At 35.7% G+C, this 27,911-nt stretch overlaps 3 protein-coding genes and 2 long non-coding RNA genes across 11 annotated transcripts; 2 read left to right on the forward strand and 3 right to left on the reverse strand.

Moving 5' to 3' along the window:
- Positions 1-1,044: 1,044 nt before the first annotated feature.
- LOC113311920 lies at positions 1,045-3,675 on the reverse strand. The gene is made up of 4 exons (XM_026560705.1): positions 3,369-3,675; positions 1,872-2,974; positions 1,714-1,788; positions 1,045-1,191 (listed from the first exon to the last, which is right to left on the reverse strand). Exons 1-4 carry the CDS (start codon positions 3,673-3,675, stop codon positions 1,045-1,047), a joined length of 1,632 nt encoding a protein of 543 aa, XP_026416490.1.
- Positions 3,676-4,034: 359 nt separating this feature from the next.
- Positions 4,035-12,739, forward strand: LOC113314159. 4 transcript variants are annotated; one of them, XR_003342308.1, is made up of 8 exons: positions 4,035-5,342; positions 5,912-6,078; positions 6,449-7,355; positions 7,700-7,769; positions 7,887-7,948; positions 8,074-10,652; positions 10,738-11,022; positions 11,113-12,739. It is a non-coding gene; the product is annotated as an uncharacterized LOC113314159 (long non-coding RNA). The 4 variants fall into 4 exon arrangements; XR_003342310.1 differs by having other exon boundaries at positions 4,036-6,078; positions 6,449-6,552; positions 7,104-7,355; XR_003342307.1 differs by having other exon boundaries at positions 4,035-6,078.
- Positions 12,740-15,451: 2,712 nt separating this feature from the next.
- On the forward strand, positions 15,452-19,905 carry LOC113314158 (syntaxin-71-like). 4 transcript variants are annotated; one of them, XR_003342304.1, is made up of 10 exons: positions 15,452-15,828; positions 15,911-16,036; positions 16,416-16,581; positions 17,419-17,504; positions 17,598-17,666; positions 17,753-17,797; positions 17,903-17,965; positions 18,080-18,156; positions 18,267-18,343; positions 19,596-19,905. XR_003342304.1 is itself a non-coding variant. In XM_026562923.1 (9 exons), the coding sequence occupies exons 1-9, from the start codon at positions 15,673-15,675 to the stop codon at positions 18,277-18,279; spliced, it is 801 nt and encodes a 266-aa protein (XP_026418708.1). In that variant the 5' UTR covers positions 15,452-15,672; the 3' UTR covers positions 18,280-18,463. The 4 variants fall into 4 exon arrangements, 1 of the variants encoding a protein (XP_026418708.1); XR_003342305.1 differs by having other exon boundaries at positions 19,601-19,905; XR_003342306.1 differs by lacking the exon at positions 19,596-19,905 and adding an exon at positions 18,517-18,614.
- LOC113311921 (NAC domain-containing protein 2-like) lies at positions 19,322-20,703 on the reverse strand. Its single transcript, XM_026560706.1, has 3 exons — positions 20,541-20,703; positions 19,982-20,227; positions 19,322-19,836 (listed from the first exon to the last, which is right to left on the reverse strand). The coding sequence occupies exons 1-3, from the start codon at positions 20,701-20,703 to the stop codon at positions 19,322-19,324; spliced, it is 924 nt and encodes a 307-aa protein (XP_026416491.1).
- A 959-nt stretch (positions 20,704-21,662) lies between these two features.
- LOC113314160 lies at positions 21,663-22,919 on the reverse strand. The gene is made up of 3 exons (XR_003342311.1): positions 22,786-22,919; positions 22,562-22,651; positions 21,663-22,346 (listed from the first exon to the last, which is right to left on the reverse strand). It is a non-coding gene; the product is annotated as an uncharacterized LOC113314160 (long non-coding RNA).
- Positions 22,920-27,911: the final 4,992 nt, after the last annotated feature.

A 27,911-nucleotide genomic window follows, 5' to 3' on the forward strand; every position in this document is an offset into this window, starting at 1 on the left:
TTGCTTGAAAGAGTAATCCAATGGAACATTGTTTTTGTCTGGGTCCAATGTACCAGGATCAATTGTTTCCCAAAATTTGTAGATTTTCATCAGTACCTTCATTCTCATGGCCCATACTGTGTAGTTTGTGGCGTTGAGGATTGGAACTTGTATTGATGGTGGCGTGAACTGTTTTGCACCCACAATGGTGGTTTCGTTTTCCATGGCTCAGAAACAAGCTCTGATACCAATTAATGGCAACTGCAAGATGAAACTTAGCTTATATAAAGACAACTCTCTTTATTGATGTTTAGAAAATCTCTCAAAACTAAATACAAGCTCTAATCTTGCTCATATGATCAACCACAACTTTGGTGATCATATATATATAGAACTATGAATTCCTTTTCCTAATCCTATTACCTTATTACATGTCTTTCCTTTTCTTAGAACTAGATGACTTCTAATTCCCTTAGGATTACATCAATTTCCTAATCTTGTCCTAACCAGCTTGTTAGTGACTTCTATGTTGAAGTTTAACCAACACCATCATCAGCCAAGAATCCAAAAGCCATCACCATCGTGAATATACCATCTCCGTCTGGCCTGATCTTCTCCACCGATAGTACAACCCCCATTGGATTTCATCCAACACCCCTGGAATCCATGATCGATGTTGATGTGTTGTTTGTCAATTGAGTCTTGCACTACAAACCAATTTCGAACCACATCCAGACATACCGATTTCAGTCGATGCCAAGAACCCAAATTCAGCTCCTTCGCGAAACCGATCACTCCATTTTCTGACCCTGTAAGCACTTATTTCCGACTGCAACAGCTCATGTTCTTTCTTCCTCCGATCTTTTCTTTCCCCCATCAATAACACCAGTACTCTTTTTATCTCGTCTCAACTGGTTGCACGAGTTCAGCCATTGGAACCAAGGCCGTGAACTCAACACCATCACTCGACATCATTTCCTTGTTCGCTGCCATCTTCTTCTCTGTTCAATTGCTTGAATTGAGACCAACACTTCAAATTCAAGAGCACTCAGACTAAACCCAACTTCAGTTCATAGAAACCACCAAAGTCTGTAAGTACCCATCTTCCTTGAAACCAACAGCCCATCCAGTTCTCGGCATCAAGATCAATACCGGACCATCTGAACACCACCTACGCCACGACAGTAAACTCTCAATCAACCAACACAACCACTGCATGCAACAACAGCTGATTCAATCAGCCACAAACAGACCCATAGAACACAATACACTTCTCCATCTTCAGTCCGTCTACTGATATCTCATGTAATGCCAACACCAGCATCTCAATTCTTCGTCTCAGCTGCCTAGCGATACAATAATGGCAGCAGCTTTAATTTGTCTTCCATGTATATACGACCACCACTAGTTTCGAACCAAGCTTTTGATCACCACTTCCGTTTGTTTTTGTCATTTCTCAGTCACCCTAACAAGCTGGTTATACTGCATCTGCTTGGAATTTCAACACCAGTTTGTTTAAGAAATGAAAATGAAACTTTCTTTCACATTCAAACCCTTGGTGGACAGTTCGTCACGCCTTAGCCTCTAACAGCACCATGTGCCACTCATTGTTACTCATAGTGGACTTGGCGTGCTTGCATAAGAGCACTGTTTGATTGATGCTTACAAACTATGAAATATAGCCAGGCAGGCGCTGCTAGATACATAAAATGTGGGCTGCCAATAAATTTGCACCTCTGCTGCAGCAAATGTCATTTTTGCTTTCCTTGAGCCAATTATTGTTCCGGTATTCAAGTTTCCTCGTACTTTCTACAAAAGAACTAAAATAATGTCATTAGCCAAAATATCGAGTCCTATCTAATATAAATATGGGTGTAAAATGTAGCACTGACGTGCTTATCAATAGCCAAAATGAGTGCAGTTGCCTCAGCACCAACTGCATCTGAGATAAGGCCAAAGTCTGCTTTCGTTCCCCTTACTGTTCTTGCAATATCACACAGAATAACACCAACTCCCATGTTAAAATCCTTAAAAGAACCATCTAAAAACATTAGGTGATCAACATTCTGAATGGAAGTTTTAGCAATCAAATTAGAAGACTTCTTAGTCTCTGGCGCAGCTACATAAGTGTTTACAAGTCTTTTGGTATCTAAGATGATTTTATCCAGATTGATAGAAGCATTTTTGAAAACAACCTCGCATCTTATTTTCCATATACTCCACATAACTATAGTCCCAATGCTTGGCCAGTTAACCACAAAGGGAGACTTTCCAAAAGAATTATCAAACCACAACAGAAAAATATCTTCAATGTAATTAGTCCCAGAAGCTACCATATGTTGTATTGATAAAGCAAACCAAATATGAGAAGCAATAGGACATCTGAAAAACAAATGCATCACATTTTTTCTTTCATTCTTGCATAAGGGACAACAATCATCAATATACTCATTGTACAACTTCAACAGGCAATTAACATGCAACATTTCTGCAGAAATTTTCCACATGAAGTATTTGATTTTAGGTAGACAATCAAGAGACCAAACTTTCTTCCAAAAATAAGTATCCTCTACTGATCTAGAAATATTCATATACACATTATAAGTAGATTTAATAGTAAAATTCCCACTTCTAGTATGAACCCATTTTAATTCATCTTTCTTATTAGTATTTATCCTTAAAGAACTAATCTTTTTAACATCTTCAAGAACAAACAAGGATTGCAATAAATCTAAATCCCAAGTGTTATTCTCATTGTTGATTAACTCACTAACCAAAGTAAAATTGATATGATCTGGATTATTCGACATTGGTGGAGCATTACTGAAGGGCAACCAGTTAGAAGTCCAGATTTTTGTACCAGTACCATCATTTATTTTCATCACAATGTTAGACCTTAAGAAAGCTAAACTATTTACTGTACCTTTCCAAAACCAAGAAGACGTATCAGCAGCTTTATCAATTTCCAGTAAATTCTGATTTGAGAAGTACTTATCTAGAAATTAAGAGATCTGGGTTATTGCTAATTCTCCAACCCTGTTTAGCAATGAAGACTCTATTTGTAGCATAAGAGTTTCTAATACCTAACCCCCCACACATTTTTGGTTTACCAATATCATTCCAAGGCCGAAAGTAGGCAGCACGCCTTGGATTGCTTTTAGACCACCAAAAAGTTCTTTGTATTGAATCTATTTTTGTTGTAATCTTTTTGGGGAGAGGAAAACATGACATGTGATAAACTGCCAAACTTGAAAGAACATGCTTAGTAATCACTGTTCTACCAGTAATATTAAGGTTAGTTCTCTTAGTATTACCTAATCTTGAATAAAATTTATCAATCAAAAACTGAAAAGATTCAGACTTCTTTCTGTTAATAAACAAAGGAGTACCTAAGTATTTTTCAATACTACTCAAGCATTTGATTCCTAGAGTTTTAGACAACAATTTAACATGTTTATGATGCATCTTTGCACTAGTAAAAAACCCAGACTTTTCAAAGTTTATTGCTTGACCTGAGGCTTTTGAGAAATTGCCAATAATCTTCATAAGGTGTGTAGCATAAGAAAGGGATGCTCTTGAAAATAACATCCAATCATCAGCGAAGAATAAGTGAGAAATGGAAGGACTATTACTCTTTAGCTTAAACCCCTGAATCATGTTATCCGCTTCAGCTTTTAATAAGAGATGAGATAACATTTCCATACAAATGATGAAAATATAAGGGGAAAGACAGTCACCTTGTCTTATTCCCCTGGAAGGATAGAAAATATCACCCGGAGAGCCATTAACTAACACCGAATAAGAAATTGTACAGATACATTGATGAATCAGATGACACCATAAATCCGAAAAACTAGCTTTATAAAGACTGCAATTATAAATGGCCACTCTAGTCTGTCAAAAACCTTTGAAAGGTCTAGTTTTATGGCCATGAAACCATTCTTATTATTCTTCTTTTTTCTAATTTTAAAAGAGTGCAAAATTTCATGATTTATGATGATATTATTTTGAATCCGCCTATTAGCAATAAAAGAATAGACTAAAACCCATTCTTGATTGGCTGATTTCTCCAGCTCGAGTTCATTCAGAATCTTCTTTTTACATTGCCAGCTCTGCACCAAGTTCATACCACCGGCAAAGACTCTTATGGCTGGTCGAGATGGGTCAAGACATATTTGAGAAGCTGAGAACTACACGGAACTTTGTGATACATTGACACAGTTTGACATGGTTTATGACTGGAGAATACAGGCCTGAAAGATGAGTTGACGCCACTCATTTGCTGTGAACTACCGGAGGAGATTAAAAAGCTTATAAGAGTTTGTGAAATATCAGAAAGAATGGGTCAGCATCAGAATCTAATTGCAGTCAGATTTGGACAGGAATTTGGCCGTGAAATTCAGAAGAAATTGTTTCGTTGTCATTGAATGTGATGATGAATGGTTGTGATTGATGATTCTTTACAGTCTTGAATGAATGTGGGTTATGCTTGCAATCATATTGCAGGGAAGGAGATATCATGGGTTGGAGATACACAGCAAAGTCATTATCCCGACATGAACAGCGATATGCACATTTAGTGCTCGACAAAATGACTGAACCACACAGCTCTTGCCAACCTCAACTGAGCCACTTTATAGCTCCAAGTCTGGGGGTACCGTATTTTCCTTGGGTTAGGACATGGACTCGAAGCCAATGAAGAAACAGAGGTTGGGTGCGACTTGTTATGGGGTCTTGAATGTAGAAATTAACTTTTAAGCCCATACTAATTGGGCTTTAGACACTCTAATCCTGTCCCTTCAAGTCCAGTATTAGGAGGTCCAAATTCACCAATTATAGAACGAGTTAGTCCTTCGGTGAACGATTCAGTCCAAAAGCGAACTTTTTAGATGGCAAAAATGGCCCCTCAAATCGAAACCGTAAAATTATTTGTTCATACATCATTTCTTCTCTGTCATCGACTCATCGCAGAATTCTTCTTCAAAAACGAAAGTTTAGGTTTCACTTCGTTTTAGCTTGATTATTCATATCAATTTGCGTTGATCTCCCTCGCAATCTCTTGTTCTTCTCGGTCTAATTTTTGTCTAAAGCCCTAGAAACTGAGAGAGATTGGTACCAGATCGGTGGTACGGTTTGTGTATAAATCAGATGAAGAAGCAGATTTAGAACCGTATAAATCAGAAGATTTTGGTTTTCTAATGGTTAATGAAGAAATTGAAGCAAATACTCGGACCACCAGAGATATTGAATCTGAAATTGCAAGTGTTCTGGGATTGATACTTTTTTGGTGATGAAGAATTTGAACGAACGAAGATACAACTTAGTTTCTTCTTCTGAAGTTAATAGCTTAATCCAAGTTTCTGGTATAATTTTCTCCGATAGCTTTTTATGATTGATTTTACTGCTGATGCTACTAGTTTATTGTGCTACTGGCAGTGAATACTATAATACTTGTTTCGATTTCTAATAATGATTTGTAGTTATCTAGATTCATTAGTATATATTGATATTTTCATCCTCTGAAACAAAAAAGGGAAACGGAAGATGAATTGAAGCATAATTTTGGGAAATGTGTGTTTATTTTTGGCTAAATTTGTTGTTGGTTTTCATCGATCTTATTTTAGTTTGCTTTCAATGATATATTGGTTTTAAAGAAAACGCTGTTTTGCAAAAAATAGATTGGTTTCGTACATTTATGCCAGTACCTTTTTCTTCTTGTGCTTTATTTGTATGCAGTTGCTCTAAATTTGTTATTCTGGTTGTGTGTTAAGGACTTACTGTTGCCAATTAACAACTAAATTAAATGGAAAGCCTACGTAGTCGAGACTTCGAATAGAGAAGTGTTTCGTTCATGGAAAACCTCAGCCAATAGATGATAGAGCTACAATCTAGTCCAAATTATTTGTTATTACTGTATGATTTTGTTGGGCAGGATTCTACTATAACGAAAAGTTGGATGATGTCGATTTCTAGATGTTGGACTTATTGTTTTTGTGGATATGGAGACATGGTCTTAGTCCTTTGATCATATAGGAGGATGCATAACGGGGTAGAGCTGAATTTCTAGTCGCATGGTACTCCCAATTTCTAATCTCCTTGGTAAGATTTAAAATGCTCAGAAGTGGTTAAAAATTGTCAACAATCATTACTTAATTGGCTCAATTTTATTATATAGTTGGGATATTAATTTTCATTTTGCCTTTTGAAAACCACGTGCTCCACTGATTATGCTTATACATTTCCTTGTATTCTTCTGGTAGTATTGATAAGACAGAAACTTGCTAAGTTCTAAATCTTACTTAGATCGGCAAAACAATGAGCACAACACTTTTTTCAATTTTCCAATTTGACGAGTTTATAGATAGTGCCTGGTGCTAATTCTTAACTTATTCAGTAGAAACTTAGACATGTGATGGTCATGAGAGTCTAAAAATCTTTTGAATAGTGGTTTTGTTTTGAGGCACTGCAGGTGATGGTTTTGCATTCCTGAATGAGTATCGAAATGTACTGGTTGAACGTAACTCCTTCACATCGCCAGTGAAGGATCGGTTATTGGTTAATAGTAAAATCAAGGTTGCCACCGTCACCATTTCTGCAGTGTGCTTTTGAATGTGTCACCATTCCTGAATGAGTATCGAAATGTACTGGTTGAACGTAACTCCTTTACATCGCCAGTGAAGGATCGCTTATTGGTTAATAGTCTAAAATCAAAGTTGCCAACATATTTTCACTTTCAAGTCTTCGGTTGTTCGTTAATTACTGTAATTCCTTTCTTGTTTGAGAACGATGAATCTTTAGAAGTTTCCGGGAAAGATTCCATGGAAATATTAAACTCGTAAACCTTAGAAGAAGTGAAAAAATTTTTAGCAGAAGTGAAAAAGTTTAGCAGGACGAAAAAACCCATACGACGACTATTTCTAAGAGTTGTGAAAGGGCCATGAGAAAAGATTACTACATCACAACTTCCATTTCAATCTCTAACCGCCCATTTCAACCTTACATCAATCTCTAACCGTCCATTGTTTTTATTTTTTTCCCTTTTTATCCTTTTCTTTTCTTTCCTTAACCTCCTCCACCACTTCTTTTCTTTCTCTTATCTTCTTTTCTTTTCCTTCAAACCGCAGAAAGCTCCTCCTCCTTCATTTGTTTCCTCCTTCATCTCCCGAAAAACCATCAATCAAACCACCATCACTCTGAACATCATCAGTAGATCGGGCAAATAGGAGTTTCCTAAGTTCATCATCAACATATCGATTTATTTTCCATCAACAAATCAAGTTTCTCAAGTTCTGTTAATATCATCCGCAAATCGAGCTTCTTCATCAACAGATCGAGCTTTTAAAGCTCTGTTAGTACCTTCTCGATCTGTTACACGGGTATGTAACTGATTGCTATAATTTTTTTTTTTGATTCATAATCATTTGCATTAAATTTAGGGTTTTAATTTTCTTAATCAGTTGCATTAAATTTAGGGTTTTCAATCATTGCATTCAATTCGTTTCATGATTGGCTTGCATTGAATTTTGATGATTGGCTTGGATTAAATTTTTAGGGTTGCATTAAATTTCAATCATTTCAATCAGTTGCATTAATTTCAATCATTGAATTTACTTCAGTTGCATTAAATTTTTTTGGTCGTTCGAATTTAATTCAGGTGTAGATGCATTAATTCAACTCTGTAAATTGTTGAAATTTATACTGAATTGTTTGATTTTTGCAGATTGGGCTTCAGAAAGTAAAGAGGGGAACAAGTGAAGTACAATTTTGTCTAAAAAGAAGTCTAACTGATGGTATGTATGCACTAGTTGGGACATTGTTTGATTTGTTATGTGTAATGATAGAGGTTTGATTTGTTGATAGGGTCATTACTCTAACTCTTTTTTTTCCTCTTTTTTTTAATGTTGCAGGTTCTAGTGACTTAGGTAGATTAATTCCAAATGATGAATAAAGATTGGGTTCGTTGGCCAAGGTAAAGCCAAGTCATAATTAACTGTCCTTACAGGGTCATGGCTTGTATATGCATTTTTTATTTGATGTGTATATATGTCTCATAATGAGATTAGTCTTATTCTAACCATTGAATTGTTAATGTAGGTGGAAGTTCCATACCAGGATGCAGTGAAGAAGTTTGTAGAGTTGACTTGTGAGAAACTTGGAAATCCTTCTAAATTTAGTTGTCCTTGTGTGGATTGTAAGAATCTTGCTGAGCCACTTCCTCCGAGTACAGTACATTATCACTTGCTACAACGAGGCATGGATCCTACTTACACCGAGTGGGTTCTTCACGGGGAGAAGGCTAGCACTTTGAATGATATTCATGAAGAGGGAGAAACAAGTCAACGTACTTTCTATCAGATGTGGACAAATGCTAATGTTGATTTTTCCGAACCAGAACAAGGGGTTGCTGAACCTGGGTAGGACGATGGGTCGCATAACCAGGACGAAGGATTGATGAACTAGATTGAAGAGGCTGACTTCCCATTATACCCTGATTGTAAAACACACACAAAGCTATCTATGACTATTGAATTGTATAGGCACAAGACAGTAAATGGTTTATCTCGAAGAGCTTTTGATGAACTTCTCAAGACAATTGGTTCTGCGCTGCCCCCAGGTCATTGTCTTCCTAAATCAACTTATGAAGTGAAGAAGTTGTTGAAAGCTTTCCAACTGACTTATGAGAAAATACATGCATGTGAGAATGATTGTTGTTTGTTTAGAAAGGAGTTGAAAGATGCAGATGAATGTCCTAAATGTCACTATTCTAGGTGGAAGGAAGACACATATAACATGGATGACGATGCTGACATGATAGACAAGCCCAAAAAGAAGATACCGGTGAAGGTTCTTAGATACTCCCCCTTGTGCAGAGATCAGAGAGATTGTATGAATCAGCAGAGCTAGCTCAGCAGTTGATTTGGCACGCGACACATAAGAGTAAAGATGGGAAGGAAGATACATCATCCAACGAATTCTTTGGTTTGGAAGCACATAGACACAAAGTTCCCTGAGTTTGCTTCAGAATCGCGTAATTTGCGTCTTGGGCTTGCTGCTGATGGATTTAATCCGTTTGGCGATCTTTCCCCAACCCACAGTTGTTGGCCGGTGTTGTGTGGTATATAATCTTCCCCCTCAACTATGTATGCAAGGCGAAAATATTATTTTAAGCTTGTTGATTCCAGGAAAGAAACAACCAGGTAGAGACACCGATATATAGTTGCAACCACTGATTGATGATCTGATTAAGTTGTGGGATAACAACGTGGAGGTTTATGATTCGTTTAGTAAGACAATTTTCAATTTGAAGGCATTATTGATGTGGACGATAAACGATTTTCCTGCTTATGGTAACCTATCTAGATGTACGTATAAAGGGAAGGCAACCTGCCCTCTTTGTGGTGATAATACTATTTCAAACTGGTTGTCGTTTAGTCGTAAAACTGTTTACATGAATCATAGGAAAATTCCAGCTTATAAGCATCATCCTCGATCTAGTAAGAAGAAAGCATGTTTTAATGGAGACATTGAGAGGAAGGAAAAGCCACCTATTATGTCTGGTGCCATGGCTTTTGAACGTCATAGCAGTATTGTGAATGATTTTGGGAAGGCGGAGCAGAACGAGATGGAGAAAAGGAAAGAAAAAGAGGAAAATAAGAAGAATAAGAAGAATAAGCAGAAAAAGGGACAGAGTAGAGCGACAACAGGTGCAAATGAAGATAACTCTAAGTGTGGGAAGCGGAAAAAGGGCAGTAGCTACTGATGCCGGTACGAGTGCTTCTGCTAGTTCTGGTGCACAGGATTTTGACCATCCGATATTCAACAAACGGTCGACATTTTTCGACTTGCCTTACTGGAAGGTAAATTCTAACCTCAAACTATCTTATTTTCGCTCTTAAATTCCTATCTGCATTGTAAATCTCAGTGCTAGCTAGGTTCCCAACCATATATATGATGATGTTGTTTCCCTGTTATGAAACGTACGACTCAATCAAGTGACTTACATGCTCATATTTTTTATGTTATATATGTTTCTTCCTTCTTATATAAGAATTGTTACTACAATATAATATTGATGTTATGCGTATGGAAAAAAGCGTCTGTGAGAGTGTCATTGGTACTATATTGAATATAAATACAAAAACTAAAGATGGATTAAATTCTCGTAATGATCTGAAAAATATGGGAATCAAAGAAGCATTGCATCCAACAGAGAAAAATGGAAAAACATGGCTTCCACCAGCACCATGTAACTTAAGCGATAAGGGAAAAGCTATATTTTATAATTGGATAAAAAATTTGAAGGTTCCATATGGGTATAGTTCTGATCTTAGGAGGCATTTCTCGAAAGATGGTTGCTTGGGTGTCCTGAAGGCTCATGATTACCATGTTCTTATGCAACAAATACTACATGTAGCTTTGAAGGGACTTTTACCTGATGGGCCAAGTACTGCGGTCAATCGGTTATGTTCTTATTTTAACGAAATATGCTAAAGGACAGTTGATCTCACTAGATTATTAGAACTTCAAGAAGAAATTGCCGAGATTTTGTGTATGTTAGAGATGTACTTCCCTCCATCATTTTTTGATGTGATGGTACACTTGACAATTCACCTAGCTTGAAAAGTGCATTTATGTGGACCCGTGCAATATCGTTGGATGTATCCATTTGAAAGGTATAACTTGTTTCATTAGTATTAAAAATTTTGTGAATGTAAATGGGAGTTTGGTGCTAATAATTAAAGGTTTGGTCTGTCGCAGGTATATGAAGACATTCAAAGAATACGTAAAAAATTACGCACAACCTGAAGCATGTATAACAGAGTGTTACCTGGGAATGGAGTGTGTCAGGTATTGTGATGTTCATGCGGACAAAGCAGATGAAGGAGAAGTAAATCAGAGCCGTAATGAAGACATTCAACATGATTCCACACCGGCAGGGCGTCCTCTTTCTAAAGCTGTTCAAGTGTATATTGGTAGTGATATGATGAAGATCGCTTATAGATATGTGCTTTTTAACACAACAGCAATTGACCCATATAGAATGTAAGTATGACGTTATATGTTCATTTCAAATTGTTATTAGTTAATACCCTTACGGGCCTTTTTCATATTAGTTTTTTTTTTCTTATTTAGAATGCACATGGATGATTTAAGATCCTCCCATACTGACAGTAAGACCAACTCCTTTCCATACACTCAGACACATTTGCAGATTGGATACGGCAAAAGGTACGTGCACCACCACTTGGTCATTTGTTATATGTTATATGTTTGATTCATTTTCCCTGAGTAGTACCTCTTTTTTGCATAGAGCTTGCACCCATTATTGTGCTCATTGTGTTCTGCTAACTAAATTATATTTATAAGTTAAAACGCAAATTAGTCAAGGCATATCTGTATCAAGTACAATACAGTGGTTGGCATATGGTCCTTTAGAAAAATGTGTATCATATAAAGGCTTGCAAATAAATGGATCAAGGTTTATTACGAAGGATGTTCAAAGAGTCACACAAAACAGTGGTGTTTCAATTGAGTCAAAATCTTTAGTTGCAGCATCACAAATAAGCAGTAGTTTCTATGGTGTTTTAGAACAAATTCTCGTGTTGGACTACTATCATATGTTCAAATTCCCATATTCAAATGTGACTGGGCTCACACCTATTTTGGTGTCAATCTAGAAAAAGGCTTTCCATTAGTCTACTTACGTCAGCATAAGAATCAATATCAGAATGATCCATTCATTTTAGCGTCACAAGCCCGGCAAGTTTTCTATTCTCGAGAGTCAGATGCATCTAATTGGTTTGTGATGTTGAAACCACCACCTAGGGGTTTCCATGAATTAGATGAATACAATGAACATGAAGACACAAGTTGCCAACCAGTGGATCCTTCAACTCTTGGATTACAAATGGATGACGAGACTGAGAGTTATGCAAGAACCGATGTTGAACCTATCTTAGTGGTTTGGACAAAGAAGAAGAACAAGAAGAATAAGAAAAAGAAAAAGAAGTGCCACTGATGGTGGGTTTACTCTTTTCATTTCCACTGATGCGCTGAACCTATTTTGTTTCTTTCATTTTGCTTCAGATTGTATTTTTGCTTTTAAAATGACATGCTATTTGTTTCTCTTTAATTATGACTTGCAATATTGTTGGTATGATATGCTATCTGTTTCTCTTGAGATGAACCCCCCTTTTTAACTCCGCCATTGAAATGATATATCATTTCATTGCCGGTCTCAATCCCGGATAAATGAGGAGAGAAAAGGTGATTTATTGAGTTCTAGATGTAGATTTTCTGAAGTAATGTGCAGAAATTATTTACTTGAATCATGCACTGGTAACAATTTCTTGCTTTTTTTGCTCTAGTTCTGCAGTTGGATTTTTTTTTTGCAGTTGGTTTTTTTTGCTCTAGTTCTGCAGTTGGCTTTTTTTTGCTCTAGTTCTGCAGTTGGCTTTTGTTTTGCAGTCAATTTCTTTTTTTTTTGCAGTCAATATACTTCAATACTTTGAGAATTTGCAGCTTCTTCAGGACTGGTGTTTGATTCACCAAAACTTGCATGAATCTGGTACTATGAGTGTTGATTGAAATGTGATTGCAGGCCTTGTATAATTCAGAGAATGCCTTGTATGTTTCAGGCAAAGTGATGCATTTGCTGCTCTCTTTTTTGTAAGGCCCAGTTGAATTTTTTTTACCATATAGAAGTAAATGTAAAATATAATCACACATGTAAATGTGGAAGAATGGTTTGAGGAGGCTCAGGTTCGACTCTCACCCGAGCTTCATTTTTTTCAAAGTTATTTTTTTTATTTTACAACTCTTATAAAGGTTTCAGAAGGTCTATTTATCCTCTTCTTCTTATCTATTCAATCTCCCCATCAATTATTCTCCTCCACTTATCTTCCTTTCCTTCATTTTTTCCTCCTCCATCTCCCGCAGAACCTCCTCCTTCATCTCCTGAACCACGACAATTTAAAAACCCATCAATAGATCGAGCTTAATATTTCTTCACCACCAACACCTTATCGATCCGTTAAGGAAAAAAAGGTTAATTTATTCACTTACACAGGTCTGATTCTATAACCCATTTTAGGGTTTTATTATTTGTTTGATTTCCCATTCTGTTTAACTGCTAGTATACTGAGAATGATGATACAGTTCTAGTCCTTGCTAACAAGATTAAACATCAACAAATCTATTTTTTTTGATTTCCCATTATGTGTAAATTATCCAACACTGAATTAGGATTTATTGAATTAGGCTTTTAAGTGAACTAGTGTAGATTTCAGAAATTTTCTTCAATTAGGCTTTAAAAACTCTGAATTAGACATGAGTGGAGGTGTGAAAGACTCTCCAAGCAGCAGTAGTAGCAGCAACAACAACAACAATAAGATGAGAATGAAAAAAATCCTAACTGAGTGTGTTATGTGTGAATAAAGGAATCATGAGACAAAATTGTTTCCTTGGCTCTATTCTAGGTGCAAGCATGTTCCTTGTAATGGTGTGAGAGCATTTTTACAATCTAAAACAAATTAAACCTATGGGAAAATGTTTTTCAAGTGCACCATACCTACCTGCACCTACTTTGAATGATTTGATGATGCTTCTGACCCTTGCAAAGCCAAGTTGTTGTTGCTTCCATCAGAGAAAAGCTGTGATGCTTGTGGAGAAGATAATCACTCTTATAAAAATTGTCCACTGCACAATCAGTTGTGCTTCTCTTCAACCTGCAATTACAAACTCAACCTAAAAATATGTAAAAATCAACACAGTAAACACATAGCTTACCTTGTATGTGAACAATGTGGAGATTTTACATGGGCTTCAGATGCTATCTTTATTGCTGCAAAAGAAAGAGTTAGAGATTCTACAAATCAAATGGTTGATCTAGTTACAAATCTAGGGAAATGTCTTCATATGTAATAAGATTTCATTTTATGTGTAAAACCTGATTTCATTTTATCTGTCTCAGATTTCCTTTGTATGACTTATAATATTGTTGGTATATATGATATGCTATTTGTTTCTCTTGAGATGAACCCCCCCCCCCCCCCCCCCCCCCTTTTTAACTCCGCCATTGAAATTTTATTTCATTGTCGGTCTCAAGCCCGGATAAAGGAGGAGAGAAAAGGGGATTTATTGAGTTGGTCCGAATTCTGCACTTGGCGAGAAAAACAGGTAACACATTCCTATAAACTCTAAAACTTTGAGCATTTGCAGCTTCTTCATGACTGGTGTTTGCTTCACCAAAACTTGCATAGATATACACCTCCACTTGTTTCATTCATTTAGATTTTGAGATATAAAATCTGGTACTGTGTGTGTTGATTAAAATGTGATTGCAGGCTTTGTATAATTCAGAGAATGCCGTTGTATGTTTCAAGCAGAATGGCGCATTTGCTGTCCTTTTTTTAAGGATCAGTTGAAATTTTTGATCAATATAGATATACATGTACAATATAATCAATCGAATCCTAGTCTTAGGCCGAGGAGATTCAGGTTCGATTCACTGCAGCCTCTTTTTTTTTCTCAAAGTCAAATTTTCATTTTACAACCCTTGTAAAGGTTGTGAATATTGATCAGAAAAAAACACACACAAATATACCAATATTGAGAAGTCGGAAGGATGGTTGATGACTTGTACTAACACACAGTAGGCTTGGGTTCGAATCTCTCAAAGAACATTTTTAAAAATCAATTTTTTTTATCTTCAACAACCCTTATGCGTGTTGTTATACAGTTATTCACTACCTTTAAGTTATGAGTTGTAAAGTTCAGAGGTGGTCACTTCTATCTGCATTCCTTTTCACACAAAAAGTTGTGGTTTTTAATTCTCTTCACTACTCTTTGGACCTCTTTGGTCCTAAGAGTTGGACGGTTTTTACTTTGACAACTTTTTCATTGGACAAAGTTGTAAAACATGTTCTCTTTTACGACTTTAAAATTACGAGTTGTCAATCTACAGTTGTAGATTACTATTTTTCATGTAGTGACATGCTATGTTATCAGAAACTATCACAAGAAAAATTATAAATTACGAAGAGGGACCAACTAATCGTTAGGTTGAGTGGAGGAATAAGAGAAAATGAATAGGTTAAGTTTTAATTATAATTGTAAAGGGTATTTTCATAACTTTACCCCATTTGATCACCCCTTAACGTTGCTTCTAAGTCCACTTAAATTTGGGTATACCCAATCCGACCGGCAGTTTGGTGATTTTTTTTTTGTTTACAACTTTGTCTTGGAAAAAAACAAAAAATTCAAATATAACAGCATGTATAAGAATATCATCTCCCGTCCAGCTTCGGGGCATCAAATTTTCAGGGCGGGCCGTGAGTTCAGAATTCATATCCACCACAGTTGTACATCGTGTCACCCTAGTATAATTTGCTTAAGGTTTAACAGAATGTTGCTAAAAAAAGAAAAAGAAAGAAAGATCATGGAAAAGTGATTCCTAGTTCCTACACCTCATTTTGAAGGATCTGAGGCTTATTTTCAGCCAAATTTTAAACAGCTCGAGAATAGGATCACATTCCCCTTGTTTGAAACCGATTCCCACGATTCTCATTCTATTGCTTCATTCATTTTGATTTTTCTTTCTTCGACTTCTTTCTCTTCTCTATGCAACATTTCTGTTGAAAGATTTCTTCCGGACATTGTATTCTTATCTGCTTAACACCACTAATATATACGATGAGTACATTCGATATTCTCTTCCGAGTCGAAAGCATTTGTAAGAAATATGAAAAATACGATGTTGATAAACAGAGGGAACTTAATGCACCCGGCGATGATCCTTTCTCTCGTCTCTATTCTTCTATCGATTCCAACATCGATACGGCTCTCGAGGTTCATCTCTCTCCCTCTCTCTAATATATGTACGTATTTTGGAATTGAACTCTTCGCTTGAAATGCTTATTATCTGTTTTAGAAATCGGAAGCTGCTGCAATTGAGAAGAACAGGGCAGCTGCAGTTGCGATGAATGCGGAGGTTCGCAGAACCAAGGCTCGATTAATGGAAGATCTTACGAAATTGCAGAGGCTCGCTGGGAAAAAGGTCTTGCTTCTTCTCTTTTTATATTCCATTATTACCAATCAGATAATTGTAGTTGTTGACGCGGGTTTCATTCTGTTTTTTTTAATAATATTAAGGGCATTCGGGTTCAGATGGGGTTCACCGTTCCCCTAGTATGAGATTTAGATTGTAGAGAGGAGAATAGGGAGGTGGAGATTATGGAGCCAAATAGCACTGCCCTAATATTAATTATCTTTGGAGGTGTTTTAGTATTTAATGAAGAACACAGTGCTCACGAATAGATTCAGGCATTTTGGCTAATTTACCTCGTATACCAAATGGGCCCTAAACCTTGCATTTGGATTTATCAATTACGAGCTAGAGGCTGATCAGTTTGTTTGTAACCAAAATATGATCACAGGCCAAAGGTATAACTAGAGAAGAATTAGCAACCCGTAATGATTTGGTTATGGGGCTTGCGGAGAGGGTTCAAGCGATACCTGATTCAGCTACAACTGGAGCTAATAAAAGTGGAGGTTGGGGATCTTCAGCTTCGAAGAAAGGAATTAAATTTGATACAACATCAGGTAACAAATGAGCTTTCTGTAAACCCTTTATTTGCCGGCTCGATCGACATATAAATTCTTCTCTCCCCCTCTTTAATGCAAGCAAGCAAGCTAAGTCAAAAATCCTTACCCATTTTTGGTTCACCTAAATTTGGTTAACTAAACGGATTTTGGTTCACCAAACGGAATAAGGACCAAAATGCTCAACAGATTAGGGACCATTTGGTTAACAAATCTCAATATGGACTGAAATGCCTAACAGAATAGGGACTTTAAAATAATAATATGTGAAATGTTTATTTATAGGAATGCCGTTTTTATAAAAATGATGATAAATATTTTAAAATTTCATATATTCCAAATGGTAAGTTGGATTTTTGTGAATTTTATATATTTGAAAAGCTCTTTGAATCACCTACGCAACGAGTATAAACAACTATATCAAATTTTTACTTTTTAATATATTTGTAAGTTCTCCAAACAAATATCTATAATTTAAAGGTAAATTAAAAGAGCCTATATACTTTTTACATGTTGCCTATATGATGCTCAAATACTTAGTTGATATACTATAAAATTACTTATAGATTTTAGTTTCGGATACGAAAGATTGCCTCCATTTCATTAAAAGTGATATTTTCATTTCTTTCATTTTTACTTCATTAAAAGTGATATTTTCATTTCTTTCATTTTTACCTAATAATAAACCAAATTGAAAAATAAAATGAAAGTACTACTTTTTCAGAAATTGAAGGAAATTAAGAAAAAGTAATATTGCCGACGTGCATCGCACGTGCTCACTACTTGTTAGTGTAATTTGTTTAACTACTAATACGCATTTACATTTGGTTCTAACAGATATGAAGATTGACGATGAATTCTTTCAGCACACTGAAGAATCAAATCAATTTAGGCAGGAATATGAAATGCGGAAAATTAAGCAGGTAAGTTTAGCCTATATTGATATTTTCTCTCTGTTGGTTGCATATTTGCACCTGTTCATCCTTATATGAAGTGTATTTGAATTCATCCTCCAGGACGAAGGACTAGATATTATATCACAAGGGTTGAATACACTAAAGGATATGGCACATGACATGAATGAGGTCAGTCATGGATTTTTTAGTGCAAGAGAGACGAAGAGGATATGGTTCCATATTTAGCTTTAATAATAAGTCTATTATATTTACAGGAATTGGATAGGCAAGTTCCTTTAATTGACGAGATTGATACTAAAGTAAGAATCTTGCCCAATTGTTTTTCTTCAAGAAAATTCCGCATTATTTTCTAAGGTAGCAAAAGTTGAGAAATTTACTACGTAAATCATTTGATGGCCTTACAGGTGGACCGAGCTACTAGTGACCTCAAGGACACCAATGTCAGACTTAAGCAAACTATTAATCAGGTAACTACTAATTCTTCCTATGCTATATGATGTATACAAAGATTTTATTATTAATCAATTCGTCATCATTGTTTTAGGTTCAACTAAGTTGTTCACTGTTTGCTTAATGTCCAGATAAGGTCCAGTAGGAACATCATTATCGACATTATTTTGTTGTGCATTATTCTAGGAATTGCTTCTTACTTGTACAAGTAAGTTCACAATCTTCCTCACTACTAAATGATTTTCTTAATGGGGAAGCTACTTTACGTTTTCACCGACAGAACATAATTTGAAGGAGGTTTTTGTGTTTTATTTGCAGTATATTGAAGTGAAAGTGTAGTCTAAACAGTTTACTGGTGCTCGTTTTCCTCTTGGTTGTTTTCCACTATTTGTAAGGTTCGTCTCCACTATTTACACTATCTGTATAAGGCTTATCTGCATTTAGTGCTGCCGACTCTTTTTCCTCTCTTTCTCTTGTAAATCTTTCATTATCGAGTACCATTTTTTTTTTGTGTGCGCGCGCGCGCGTGTGTGATGTGGGTTTACTAGTTTGCTCTTGTTCTTTTTAGCGTCACAATCTCACCATACTTCAACATAGCAATGATACGAAGAGATGTGCGGTTTATATTACAACACAGTTACCTATAATAGAGATCCCATTCTATAAGCCTAGCTTAGTGTTTCTTCCCGAATGACCGACTGCTTGCAGTATCTCATGCAGCTCATCATTCTGAAATCCGGTAATGAAGGCATCTGGTATACTCTTTACGGGTCTCCTTGACGCCACTTTTCGTATATGCTGTTAAACTATCTTGCTTACTTACATTCTTATGAATCGTGGGGTCAAAGCAGTGTCCCTTCATAGTTTAACCCCTGTCCCTCTTCGATCAAGGAGTAACCTGCAGTGAACAAGATTTTTTTTGTTCTTGAAGAACATTCTGGTTTAAATTTTTGGGTACACATAACCCATGCTTGACGTTTTCAATAAAAATGCTCCTTTGACACTAGATGTGCTAACATTTTGGAGGAAGCAAAAAGTTGGGGAAATTCCCATCCAATGGGGTGTTTGAATACTGGATTTTAAAGGCGGTTCATATTACATACATTACAGACGTCCAAAAATATCAAATATTACCCACCTAATTTACAAGGCTATGTCACATTATTTATAAGCAACAAATTGATGTCCAGAAAAGATGCTAGAGTTCTTACTTTGCTTAACTTACTTTCTAGAATTACCTTTACGGTCAATCCACGGACCTTATGCTGTACATAGGGTGGCAGCTGTTTCTACATGCGGTTTGTTACAAATTTTCGTCAATATTATCATAATCTTCCATCCACGAAGGTATATTAAATTTCGGCTCTTAAAATTTAATACCCATAGGTGAACATATTAGGATTGAAGGTGTTTAGCTTCCTGTTTGATTGGCCGGGATACTCATAATCTGCATGCTCTTCATTCGGCTTCCTCTTCAATGGATTGATCAGGTTACTAATGCAAGAGTCTGCAACGACTGATGTTTGCAGGACCGTCATATCTTTTTGGATTGAAGTAATACTGTAATTATTAACATTTCCACCTTGCAAACTTCCACCTGATAGGATTCCAGTACTGTTGTTTTTATTAACATTTCCATCTCCACAGTTCAGCGTTGATCTGTTCTCGACACGAGGAACCTCATGAGCAGCGAGGATGTAAGCTAGTAGTGGACAGCCATTGTTGAGGTATTCCGTAACTGTATCAGGGGAAGGGTTTATTATTTTCGGGCATGGCTCTGCAACCTTCGGGATTAGTCCCAAGGGTTCAGCCTTATAACTGCTTTGACCTTGCCACATTTTTCTCTGGGTGTCGTCTTTCTTCCGTACTCGACAAAGTACCCAGTCGTCTAATTGTACAATATTCAAGCAGGTCAGTTAATTGAGTGTTGCAGTGGGTTGTTAAAACAATGCATCAAAGTTCTGTATAGTTCAAGTTAGGTAGAATATTTACCGTCATGGATCCCCGCTCCCGTGAAGGCTGGAACATGTTACCGAGTAATCTATATTCATGCATGATCCAGTTTGTTTTTGTATCGTTAGCTGGGTGACCTTTGTAGAAAACTAGAGCTTTCTTGACCCCGATAGTATGAGACCCACAAGAAGTGAGAATTGGTTTATCTGTTCCCGTTGCCTTCCAATAACCTGAAGCTGCTTTCCTGTTTGGCCTGGCTCCGTTTGGATACTTCCTTTCCCTTGGAGTAAAAAAGAACCATTCATTTTCTCCATAAGTAGCCTTCTCTGCAAAACATAAACACGATCGAAATCTGCTCACTGAATAATGATCGAAATCTGCTCAGTGAATAATTGGGAAGCAAAGATTTATATGTAATTTTGCTCCCAGCTAGGTTCTTTTAGCACTGCCAATCTCTTCGATGACGGAGTGTTTTACTGTATGTTCCGCTTGTGCCTCCTTGGCACTTTGAATCAATTTTAACTTTTATCAATCAAAAAAATAAAATAATGAGCTAGCTAAAGGAAAAAGAGTAAGATAAATTATTATAAGAATATTAATGATATTAGAATGGATATATATGGTGTATATATTACACACTTGGTAAATCCCAAGGGTTAAACTTATAGAGATCAACTTCAGCGACAACACAATCTTGGATGGGAAGTGAAGTGACTTTGTTTCTCAAGTAGTGAACTATCACTACACCAAATGGGGAAATTTGTAACACTGAACTGCCACACTTATTTGTGTAACAAAACATGTAACACTAATATGTGTAACAACCACGAAAAGTGTCCCATTAATTCAATATTATTTTTATTTTTTATTTTATTTTATTTTGTCACAGTTTTTAGTGTGACAATTATTTTCAGTTATTTTCTATTTATTTTTTAGGAGATAAAGTTGAAAAAATAAAGAATAAATAAAAGGAAGCCACGTATCTAGATTTCAAGTTTTCAACTTTAACTTCTGCACCCTCTCGCCGACTCGCCTTCTATCAGTTTTCTTCTCTCCAGAATGAGTATTCATGACCCCTGAAATTGAATCATAAAAAGACATGGTTTTTTCTCGTTTTTTCTATTGGAATCTATGGAGCGCTAGATGGAGAAGAAATTTTTTCTAAAGTTTGCGAAGATAAAAATAATTTAAAGATGCCTGAGATTCTAGGACAAAAACAAACAGCTTTCAAGATCTAAAAGCATGTCGCACCTTTACACCAAGAAGAAGTGATTATACAAATGGAAAACAAAATCTTGCACATGTTGTAGCATCAGGTACTAATAGAAATGTTTATACCTTTCAATGTCTTCTTATTACCTTGATGAGGAACTCATACACTACACCAAAACAAGCATTTTGTTACACATATATGTGTGACGTCTTATTTATTATCACACTTATTAGTATAATAAATATGGTGTTATTCTTTTGTTACACATTAGTGGTGACACTAATAAGTGTGACTTTAATTAATTTAAATCACACTTAATAGTGTGTCAAATCTGTCAGATATATTAGTGTAACAAATTAGGCAATAATTAAACTTTTTCCCCCCCAGCCCATTGCAAGAAAGTAACCTGCCCAGCCACCATCGTCAATCAACATATATTTGTCACGTAAAGTCAAAATATTGTATTTCATTAAAAATGTATACAAGTTAAATCACAATTTGCAAGAAAATAGAAAATCAATCACAATGAAGGATTGTGCACTGTGATTTGCAGCAATCGTAACATATACACTATTGCTTCATACTGCAGTTTCATGCTAGTGTGTACACCAACCTAAATAACTATACCCTGCCTTCTTTTCTTTATCTCCAGTAGTTTCTTCTTGACAAGGAACACAACAACACAAAAACACCGTTCAGATCTGTAGAATTTATCACATAAATGTTGAGATCAGGAAAATTCACCATCTGTGAAAGAACAATTCACGAGCTAGTCGTCCAAATATTAAGTTTAAACAGTAGATGAAGTCGCAATTCACGGATATCGATCACAAAAAAAGCAGAGCATAGAAAAAATGTATCAAAGAAATAGGTTACTCACTGACCTCACCTCTTGCAATAGCGTATATTCACAAGATTTACACAATGCCACCAGTGATTAAACATCCGTATACTACACACCAACAAGGAGCCCATTTCTATCATAAACCTTAGGAATTTGAACTAGCTACGAAGCCCAATTTTAAATCTTAAGCCTGCCCCAACTCAAAGACAAAAAAAAAATCTTGCCTTAAACTCCAGCAGCATGCAGTCACGACAACCACAATTCTGATTTAGTCTTTACGCCAAGAATTATTTTGTCTTCTTTCAGGCTCTTTAGCGAAAACTTTGATATGCAGTTTTCCTGGTTGTGTTTTCCCTGATTGTACCGACTCCTCTCTTAAATTATTCACCTGCAATTTTTAGTTCAATAACAGCCAATCTGTCATTATACAACTAGGACTTCGAACCTCCTCTCAATCCCATCATTCATTACCAAAGATTGTTAAGCTTAATTTAAGAAAATCAATTACCCAGCGGTTACAGTAGAATAAGGAACAAAGTGCATGTCCCTTTTTTTTTTTTTGACAAAAACAGCCAACCAAGTGAATCATAAAAGTGAACCAACCTTTAGACATCAACACCAAGGAGCTCTCATTATTGGCTCCGGCTACAGCACTGATGTAATACGTCTTGCCCATTGCTCCATAATCCATTCCTACAGATTGAACCAAATAAAAATATGCTAAAATAGGTAGTGATATCGCTGAGCACGAAACAACACAACGAAATCATACTGTACACATCCCATCACATTTATAGAACAGAAAAATAATATAATCAGATACTCACTTTGTGAAGGAAATAGGGGGAAACTTCATAAACTTGGGAAGTAAAACACGTGCCTGCAATAATCATCGCCACAAGATTGTTAATCCTTAAGTTAAGAAAGTCAAATTGATTATGCCATCTTTCAATAAACCAACATTCTGTTGTTGGCTCATAGCTATATGGTATGTAAATAAAAATAGAACAAGGAACAAAGTGTTTACGTCCTTTTTACTTTTAAGGGCAGATTACCAGTAAGAGAGATTTATCTTCCCATCGTTATTTTACTTTTAAGGTTAAATCTTTCTAAGCCAAACTTTTGATTCAATTAAATATGATACAATTGAGTACAATGAAATTGAATTACATCACTAGGTATATCTGCACCATTTTGCTAATAAAGTTCAAGCCTCTAGGTCATACAACAGATGTTGCTGGAAGATTTCATAATTGCAGAATGGTTTGAGAGAAAACATGGATATATCCCAACTAAAGCTACAATGATCACCAAGAACTAAGTTATGAGCACAATAACGTTCTCACAGCACAAACAAATGCAATCCCTACACAAGCCGCATGTACAAAGACAACTACACGATCTGCTACCAAATGGGTAAATTTTCATTCAATACAAACTTTCTCAATTGAGGTTTATTTGAAGAAAACCCATATATAATGGAATTCCAGAATACCAAATTAAAGATAAAAAAGAAAAAGGAAAAAAACCCTAACTTTTGAACTTCCTCAACTATGAGGACATCAACCAAATCATACTTGAATCAATCGAGAATTAACAAAAATCGTGTGTATTTTTGTGTTGGATGAAACCTAAAACCTGGAGCAAGTTGATATATATTAGAAGAATTTGGTTGGGTCTCCATTGAAGAATTTGACCTCGTCGAGGTAGTGGAGAACTAAGCGAATCAAAGAAAAAAAAAACACCGGTAATATCGATCGACGTGGTTTGTACTTTGTACTTAAATTTGAGATCACTCTGTTGTCTATGTGTTCTATGGTGTGAAACTAAGAGAAGAGCTGAGTATACCAAGGAGACATGATGGAAGGAAGGAAGGAAGGAAAGGAAAGTTTGAAGTACAAATATTCTTTATATATAACGACCCATTTGGCTTTTTGATGAGAATCGTAAGCTTACAATGAAAATAAATTGAAATTGATAACTTGAAAAGGATAAATAATCAACTAATTTAGTTTTTTGTACCCTTTGAATAAAGGAAGAACATAAAAATGGAGATTCTTCTCAAATAACTTATAATTTCTACCCAATTAAATTGGAAACTATAAGACTATAAGAGACATCTAGTTGATACTCTAGAATTAGATGATATAATTCTCCCTAGAGATAACAATTAGGTTTGAAAGAAGAGAACCTCTCATTCTTCACACAATATTCTAAAACCAAAACTTTCTCTTTAGTCTTATGTCTTCTAATTTATACTAGCACCAAGGGCATACTTGGCATATTCAAAGTAATTCTTGGATGGACTATAAATGGTGCTTCAATATTGATATGGGACATCCACAATACATCATCCTCCCCTTATTTAGACAAATTCGTCCTCGAATTCTTCAAAGCGTATTCTCCATTTGTGCTTGAACTTCTTCCTTGTTTGAAGACAATTCTACCTCTACACCTTCCATTATAATTACTCACTAAATGCAGCACTTTGTGGTCATAGTAGAGAGCATCCCCAAGTAGTAATGACACACCAAGTATTTCTTCGTTTGTAAATACATCATCCTCCCCTTGTTTGAACAAATTCGTCCACGAATTCTTCAAAGCATATTCTCCATTAGTGCTTGAATTTCTTCCTTGCTTGAAGACAATTCTACCTCTACACCTTCCATTATAGTTACTCATCAAATGTAGCATTTTGAGGTCGTTGTTAAAAGCATCTCCAAATAGTAAAGAAACACCAAGCATTTCTCTCAACCTTGCACAAAGACTACAACCATGAAACTTATCTTCAATGAAAGCCCAAATTGGATTCATATATATTGCCTCCCCATTTTGTTGTAGCTTGAGTGAAGGCTTGCTTCCGGTAGTCGGTTCACATACTTGAAATTGTTCTCGAGATGCTTCTAACGTAGCAATTTCCAATTTAATATCGTACCTTGGTACACCAAAATCTTTGACTTCACTACCATTAAATACCTCATCAAAAATTGAACACAAAGGATTGTATTCTTCTTTCTCTTAATTCTTAGAACTTGCTCCATAGTAGTGAAATAATTAAAGATTTGATCCACATTCATGCCATCTTGATAGATTGGAAGATTACCCACTATTTCACTTTCCCCATGACTCAAATAACTATCAAATTTTGGTGGAGATATTTCATCAAACATCTTGTGGGCAATTTGTTCATCCTCATATCCACCAATCAAAATTGATACATCTAGTTCACTTGCATAATCACAATCATTAGGTAGAATCCTTTCTTGGTTATGGAGACTTACAAGTTTCCAATAATATTCTTCACAAATTTCTCCCATTTTTAGATATATATCATCAAACACTTCATGTACAATATTCATTAACACATCATTTGAATGAATCCTACCCAAATTAACTTCTCTTTTGTAAACCATAGTGAAATCAATATAAGATTAAAAAACCTAATTTGAAAATAGTATCAAAGAACATAAAAATCAACCCAAAATACTTGATAAAGAGATTAGTAGTGTTCACCTCAAGAACAAGTATCTTCACCAATCACCACATTTTCCCCTTGAGAATCAAACCAAAGCTCTTGATACCAAATGATGAGAAGCGGAAGCTTACAATGAAAATAAATTGAAATTGATAACTTGAAAAAGGATAAATAATCAACCAATTTAGTTTCTTCTACCCTTTGAATAAAGGAAGAACCTAAAAATGGAGATTCTTCTCAAATAACTTACAATTTCTACCAAATTAAATAGGAAACTATAAGATTATGAGAGGCATCTAGTTGATACTCTAGAATTAGATGATCTAATTCCCCCTAGAGATAACAAATAAGGTCTAAAGAAGAGAAACCTCTCATCCTCGCACAATATTCTAAAACTCCCAAACTTCCTCCTTTAGTCTTATGTCTTCTAATTTATACTAGCACCAAGGGCATACTTGGCATATTCAAAGTAATTCTAGGATGGACTATAAATGGTGCTTCAATATCGATATGGGACATCCATAATACATCATCCTCCCCTTCTTTAGACAAATTCGTCCTCGAATTCTTCAAAGCGTATTCTCCATTTGTGCTTGAACTTCTTCCTTGTTTGAAAACAATTCTACCTCTACACCTTCCATTATAATTACTCACCAAATATAACACTTTGTGGTCATAGTAGAGAGCATCCCCAAGTAGTAATGACACACCAAGTATTTCTTCGATTATAAATACATCACTTTTACCCATTGAAATTTTAAATTTTGGCATTTCCTCATGCAGGGTGGGATATTTGTGAGACCCCTAGATAAATCATCTGAACTTATTTTTTTTGTTAATGTTTATTGGCAGTAAAATATCATAAACCAGTGGTAAAAATTCTCATGCAACTAAATGGTCTTAATCATGAATCTTGTTCTCCATCTATATGGACCATCCAACCGCCGCCTGTCGCATGATTTTACGGCTTGATTATGATAATTTACTGGGCTGATTATGAGATTCGCATCTTTGCACACATGCATTAAAGTTACTTAGTTTTGTCCGCGACAAATTATGGAAGAAGCCAGTAATAAACAGAAGATAAAAATCAAAAAGGAACATAATAAAGCCAAGATTGACAACCAGGAATTTTGGGCTTGGCTTAATTTAGAAGGGTAGCGTTTTTGTGTTTGTTTGTTTTTTTGTTTCTTATAATCTGTCTGTCTTTTCAAAATCTTTCACAAATATTACACACAATAAAACACAAACTTCACTTTTTTCCTGAGTCCTGCATTCTATCTGTGTCTTAAAGAAACCTTCAAATATTTAGTGTATTCTACTGTATCCAGATAACAAAAAAACTACAGTAGTTCATTTAAGGGTAGCTGTAGAGAAGGAGTTGATTGAATGAAGGGCTTAATCTATAGTATTCAGTTGGGTCTTTCATAAAATACAAACCTTTGATACCTAGGTTAATTCACTTCGTCGTCCTAGTTCGTACCGATTAATGTATGTAATCGTGCATTGTCTTCTTCCTTAGGCCAGCAACTCCGTCGAACCCAAGGAAATATTACAGCTAACATGGATAAGTATCTTTTTAGAATAAGACACGCATGGTTAACTGACGTGAAGATTTGGCCCATCATCAAACATATAAAATCTAGATCCTTAGTCATGTGAATATTAGCTTCAACAGTTCAAATTTCCGACTACATTCGAAGAATTCTCAGAGGAAATGAGGACTTTTTATGGTACATGCACTTGAACTTCAACAAACACTTGAGTTCTGATCATTACAATTTTTTCTCAGGATGTTCAAGTGCTGCATTAAGAGGAGTGATCATTTGTTTGCGTTGTTATATGGTTTATATACAGTGAGGACCTTACTGGATCTTATATTTATGTACCTCTGGAACTTTAATGATGCGGTATGAAATGAGCTAGCCATATGAGAACCACAATAGAGCAAAACTGATCGTGCATCTAATTCTATTAGTCTAGCCCTTTGTACATTCTTGAAGCATACAAATTTTGGGCAAAGTATATATTTATATAAGATGTCATGTCGTGCCGAAAATTCAAGGATTTTGAATCTAGTGATGATACACGCACCAAAGGTGTGTCCTGCGATCTGCACCGTGAAGAAATCCAAAGATTGTTAGGACAGTCCTGAGAGAGAAATCCACCTACTTTTTTTCTCTCACACCAAAATCTCGGTGCACATCATTGTGTTCCTTTTCGGTACACCAAACATTTTCGTTTTGAAACACAAATCTTCCTTCATACAGCATATCATATGGAGCATTATATATATATATATATATATTACTCTTTTAAAGTTGTCTAGACTCTAGACCCATTCTTGGGGAAACATCATCTAGACACAAGTGCTTCACAACAAGCGGTGTGATGTAGATTTGACGATTTATGGTTTTTCCTCGATCAGCGCATCCATATATATATATAAACATAATTTCTAAGCAGCTAAGCATTTCT

The sequence above is a fragment of the Papaver somniferum genome, chromosome 9 (genome assembly GCF_003573695.1).
Source record: "Papaver somniferum cultivar HN1 chromosome 9, ASM357369v1, whole genome shotgun sequence".
Classification (NCBI taxonomy): domain Eukaryota; kingdom Viridiplantae; phylum Streptophyta; class Magnoliopsida; order Ranunculales; family Papaveraceae; genus Papaver; species Papaver somniferum.